The sequence below is a fragment of the Vanessa atalanta genome, chromosome 28, assembly GCF_905147765.1.
Source record: "Vanessa atalanta chromosome 28, ilVanAtal1.2, whole genome shotgun sequence".
NCBI lineage: Eukaryota > Metazoa > Arthropoda > Insecta > Lepidoptera > Nymphalidae > Vanessa > Vanessa atalanta.
This window is the reverse complement of record NC_061898.1, coordinates 925,665-931,664: the sequence shown is the minus strand read 5'-3', so window position 1 is coordinate 931,664 and position 6,000 is coordinate 925,665. Positions and strand designations below refer to the sequence as shown.

At 29.4% G+C, this 6,000-nt stretch overlaps 2 protein-coding genes across 3 annotated transcripts in view; one reads left to right on the top strand and one right to left on the bottom strand.

Moving 5' to 3' along the window:
- Positions 1 to 680: 680 nt before the first annotated feature.
- Positions 681 to 3,513, bottom strand: LOC125074662 (ATP synthase subunit e, mitochondrial). Its single transcript, XM_047686042.1, has 3 exons — positions 3,354 to 3,513; positions 1,924 to 2,080; positions 681 to 909 (listed from the first exon to the last, which is right to left on the bottom strand). Exons 1-3 carry the CDS (start codon positions 3,402 to 3,404, stop codon positions 869 to 871), a joined length of 249 nt encoding a protein of 82 aa, XP_047541998.1. The 5' UTR covers positions 3,405 to 3,513; the 3' UTR covers positions 681 to 868.
- A 304-nt stretch (positions 3,514 to 3,817) lies between these two features.
- Positions 3,818 to 6,000, top strand: part of LOC125074609 (glycerol-3-phosphate acyltransferase 4) — a 29,005-nt gene continuing 26,822 nt past the window's right edge. For both annotated transcript variants that reach the window (XM_047685967.1, XM_047685966.1), the window contains exon 1: positions 3,818 to 4,003. In XM_047685967.1, the coding sequence (XP_047541923.1) occupies positions 3,851 to 4,003 (153 nt within the window). In that variant the 5' untranslated portion in view covers positions 3,818 to 3,850. The remainder of the gene's footprint in view (positions 4,004 to 6,000) is intronic.

Below are 6,000 nucleotides of genomic sequence, written 5' to 3'. Positions count from 1 at the left end.
ATTTATTTACAAGAAAGAATAAAATTTATTATAAGAAAACATGAAACAATGAATTTACAATTAAAATTACAAAAAAATATCTCGTAACGTAATGAATGATGCGGCGAAAAGATCGACACGTCTGTATAGCATCAGGCCTCGGCCGGCATTGTCTGTACACGGCGTTTACGCACACATGCGTACGCATTTTGTTCGAAAATAAGAATATCGGATTTAAAAAAAATCTATTGATTTTACTAAAAAAGTGACACCCAGGTTAAATAGTATATTGCTTGTAGAATAATCTGACAAAAAACCAGAATTATGGAACGTATATAAGTATAGTTATTATTGATTAAAAGATCTTTTTAGAGGTAACTTTGTGATTTTTTTCTATCGTACCAAATTAATTATATCATGTTTTCAAAATAACAAATACTTAGCATGTATCCTGAAGATTATCATATATTTTTTTCATTTGGTTTACTGCATTGGATCATATACTTTTTTGCATTATAAAACTTGCATTTAGCTCATGTAGTCCCCTTAAGTGTTATATGTAATAAAATCAATAAATATTATCAATTTAGCCAAGTAAGCATACGAAAATAGTTTTTTAGGCGGAAATACATACAGAGACAGAAAGCGACATTGTTTTATACTGTTTATAGATAAAGATTATGCCAAATAAAAGACGAAAATACTTTTAATCACCTATAATTCATAAATACATTTATTATAAACATGATGGAATTATTGCCATTATAAAATAATCAGTGTTACCATAGAGCACAGATTTATCTAGTATTACTATGTAACAAGGTGTATTTTAATATGGCAACACAGATGGTATCCACTATCGCCTTATAAACTAGATGTTGACTTGTATTCACTTCTTTGCGATCATTTCTTCCAAGGCCTTCATTTCGGCTGAAAACGAATAATAAATTATTAATATCAGCTAAAAAAGGCTTAAGATAAGGCTGTTAGCTAACTATGACAACAATTGCTGAGATAATAGACCAAAAAAAAAAACATCTGTTTATGTTTCCTATCAGGTGTTTTAGTCAAAAGTGTGATAGAAAATTGATAAATTAGTCATTTGTTTAAACAACCCGACGTTTTGTTGCAATTTGGTATTTTAACTGCTTTGATTTTGTGTAATATTAAACATCAAAATTTAATTACTTGCAAATTTACTAATAATTTACTATAAAAGTTATGGTACTAACAATTATAGATCTATTTTCTCAGGAGGGTGGGTCATTCAATTATATTACTAGTTATATAATATCATTTGTATTATTTTGTTGTCTGTACACTTATAAGTTGACTCACACACACAAAGACATCTTGTAAACATGAGTTTCACTTATACTAATGTACGGCGATAAGTGAACTTGAACAGATGCGCCTTCACGAGTAATGAATACTACATCTAGAGTCATCATTATATAACACTAATTTTAAACATTTAAAAACTTTGATAACACTTTATTAGTGACCATGACTAAAAATTGTGCATATTTTACAGATAATAATATCCCAACTGTCAAGGTGTTGGGCATTGTGTAGTGGAAGAGTTGTTTAGTATCTTGTGTAAGCAAATGATGTAATTTTTTTAATATGATAATTTATAATATTTATTACTTTATATATTGAATCAATAATTTTATTTATGTCTACTGGAATTAATAATTAATATTGTTACTTGACTTATGAGCCAACATAAAATTTTATTATCTGTGAAAAAGGATAAGAGGTATTGGAGGGCTTTTAAAAAATGTTAGATGGTGTGTGTGTTTCTAAACTGATGACAATGTTAAATAAAATGTATACATTAATATACAGTTAAATTCAACTTTGTCATAATTAGAGTATTTTGAACTGAAGAAAGGAGTTTTTATACATTAGTTTAAAATCTACTTAAAAAAAGTCACAAACCAGCTGCTGCTCTGGCCTTCTCCTCCTTCATCTTTGCGTCCCTGATAACCTTCTCCTTAGCTTCAATTTCACGAAGCTTGGTTTCCTTCTTTGACAGCCTGCTTTGGTGGAAGGCTCCATAAAGAATACCAGCGGTAAGGAATGACCAACGACCAAACTGTAATGTTTAAATAATATACTTAATTTTATGGACATTATTTCACAGATTTTGCATCTACCTATTATATTATAGTATTCATGTAAGCCCTGATTAATTATGTCTAGATAGACTGTCAAAACTGAAAATGTGTCAAAATAGTGGACGACAGTTACCCATAAAGTACACACACACTAGTAAAATAGTATGATATTAGGTGAGTGTCTAGCGTAGCTACCACTCCAAGATAATAAATTAGCGAAATAATCTGTGCCCTCTTGGCACAAATAAAAGCCAAAACAAAAAAAAAAGTTGACTTGTTAGTTTAACTTCTCTTGTAGTGCAATACATAACTTCTTAGTTCCCAAGGTTGGTGGCGCATAGGTGATGTAAGGAATGGTTAATATTTCTTACAGCACCTTTGTCTATATGCGGTGGTGACCACTTAACAACAGGTGGCCCATATGCTCGTCCACCATCCAATGCCATAAAAAAAAAATACTCTTTCTAAATATATAAATAATCTTACTGTTGGACTATTATTAATTTAGCATATTTCTTTAAGTTAAATTTTTTAACAAAGGAAATCAACATTGATATAGGGTTATGGGAAGACGGACAAGCAACAAGGCCATGTGATGGTAAATTACCACTGTTCAGAGATATTTGTGCCATAAGAAACAGTGACATCCATACAACACTAATGCACTATCAACCTTGGGAACTAGTATGTCCCTTGTGCCTATAGTTACACTGTCTCATTCACCCTTAAAACTGGAACAACAATACATAGTATTCCTATTGGTGATAGAGAAGAGTAGAGAAGAACTTACATGCTAAATGATCAGTCTTTAGTATAATAATCCATATCATGGTTGTAAAAAATTGGCAGATTCACTAAAATTAATTAAATAAGCATTTTTTAAATGTTCTCATTCCCTTACCATTTTCTTTTATGTCAATTTAAAAAAAAATACATATCAAATTATTAATACGTATAAACATTAAACGTTCATGATGTTTAATGTTAATTCTTCAATTTTAAAGTAATACGGTATATTGATATACATATCAGACTTTTTTTTTGTTAAGTGAGGTTATTCAAAAATTTCTTTATATATAATAAACAACGCTATATTATATCTGATGGAAGTAAATAGTTAGAAGTATAATATTAAGCCTTTACATACAATTATTTTTATAAAAAAGTAGTTTTTTTAAATATCGAATGTAAGTTCAAAAACACTGTACTATTACATAATTTCAATTTATTAATTTTTAATAGTTAACTTACCCTGATCAATGGGGATACTTTTACAGGGGGGCCAAATGGAAGATCCGACATTTTTCTAGTGTTTTAGGAATTTAAAATCCAAACAGGATTTTTTTTAGTAAAACTAAAATTATTTTCCCTTCGCGAAGGTTATGGTGTGATAGTGTTACCACTTACAATGCAACAAAATTATTATTACGCAAAATGTTAGGTATAAAATTTGTTCTTATTTAAATATGTTATTTTTAACTATTTCACTATATTTAAATATTTTTATAACATGAAAGATGCTCATAGTAATAATATTTTATAAAAGTAAAATTTACCCAAAAGCGAATCGAAAAGAAAATAAATTATTTTTACTTATGGCAGCTCCATTACAATGCATCTGAATTCTGAAATGACTTTGTCAGACATGAATGAAGACGTCACAATGAGTATGACGTAAAAGCCATTTTCGTTCTTGTCATTCATTAAACGATTGATAATTTCGAATTTTCAATCAATCAGTCGGCAATATGGCGTTAATGGTGTCGTTTGTGTCGGTAGCCGTTTCTATATTGTACACGCCGTTCCTGCTTCTTATTTTGTGTGTGATATTCTTGGCATCTATTGGAAAATCTTTGGGTGTAAGGCGGCTTTATGTGAACATTTTACTTAAACTTTTCGAGGTAAGTAATGTACATACATATTATATTTAACAATTACAGATGCTATGCAAGTATCACCCGCATTTGGTATCTCGAATTTTGATCGTAATGCTTAAAGAAATAACACGAATACGGCTGTTTATATGCTAGGTGAAGTGCCGATATTTTTGTTTTATCTTTGTCGAAAACGTTGAGTAAAATTGTTGTTTACACGGCATTTACAAAGAATTGGCTGTGTTATTGGTTATCAAGAATTCCAAGGTTTTTTTTGTGTATCACCTAACACCTTTGGAGCTAAAAAGTTTACATATACACATCGTCGGTAAAGACACCAAATTTAGCAAATTAGTCATTGATAAACACTTTTTTTATTCATTATCAAATTAATGGCTTACTATTAATTAAAACGCTAATCAATACATAACGTTGACTTATCTAATGCTAATAATGAGGTTACAAAAGAACATAGGTCTTGTTTCATCAGACATCTAATCGTTTAATGTAGCATTATTCGACGATACTATAAAGTTAGTTCTAAACTATACGAATTTCAAAAACGTTTCAACGAAGTTAATGATTCTTAATTGTATCTATTTAAAAATATTGTTGCATAGTTGAGCAATTACATTTACAACAAAACAAATTAATCTGTTATAATAAATAAGGAGATCTATTTTGTAATGCAAAACTGAGGTTACTTAAGCAAGTACATATTAAACTTATGAGAAGCATACTGTAGAAGTTTTTCGTCAGTTGCGTTCGCAGCTAAAGATTTTGGGGTAGGTCATGTTTATTAAATTGACGAGGTGTTAAATGGAAGTCCACTATTTTTAATGGCCAGTTGATTATATTTGAGACCTCTGTGATTGTTTCTTTCATTCAAGTTTTTTGTTAAATTAATAAATAAAAGATAAATATCATATTCATTGAATAACATTTTCTTTTTAACATATATAATTGTGGTAGGGTATATAGTATATGACCCCTATCACTCCCCCTTTACTGACCGAGTGTAGTTTTAGTATATAATATAACTCTATAAGTAGTGTATGCTCTGTGTCCCCCCTCTAAGTTTAACTATTGACACGAAAAATGTAAATTTCATCTTATTGTATATCTCATACAAATAAACAGTAAAGAGATAAAACATATCATTTAAATATGTCCAAGGGGGTGATTAGTTTCTTACAAGGACATAAAACGCAAATTATTTATTTATTGTCAACATAAATTATATATCGACAAAAAAGAAATACTGTATTTTACAGGAATCGGTACAGTATTAGTTAATCTATCGTCGAAACTTGCCACGTGGTTTTAGCTACATTGTGTTTGAATTAAAATACATGATTATATATGTATATATGATGAATAAATGGCAAAGTGCTTTTTATTATTTAAATACCAGTATGTTGCTTGTTATAGTTTCTGATTAGTCCTTTAGTTGTTAGCCTAAAGTTGAATAGTTCTTCAATAAGCAGGCTATTCAACATTAAATATTATTTTGTTAACTGTGGGTTTGTTACTGAAATTATACTGTTTAAACATACAAAATCTAGTTTTATATTCAATCCAAACCAAAGTCCAAACATACTCCAAGAGGATTTCAAAAGGATTTTAGTTTAGGATGCTTTTGCTCAGCAGTGGGAAAATGGTAGTCAATACTTATATTTCCAATTGTTATATATATATATATATATATATATATATATATATATATATATATATATATATATCATACAAATTGATTGCATTATGAAAATAACTGAATTTAGTGTTATATAGAGCAATTGCTATGTGTCCGTCTGACCAATTTGGCTTAACTCAACATCGACAGCTGTACAGTGATATCAGTGTTTAATTGTGTGCAAGTACACATACTATTTACTTTCTAATATACTGACTAATAATAATCTGATTGGACAGACATCCAACACAACTGGCTAAAGTTCAGGCACAGCATCAACAGATTTGGTTGTAGGGTTCTGTACAAGCCTGTCTGGCCGCCAAACAGTATA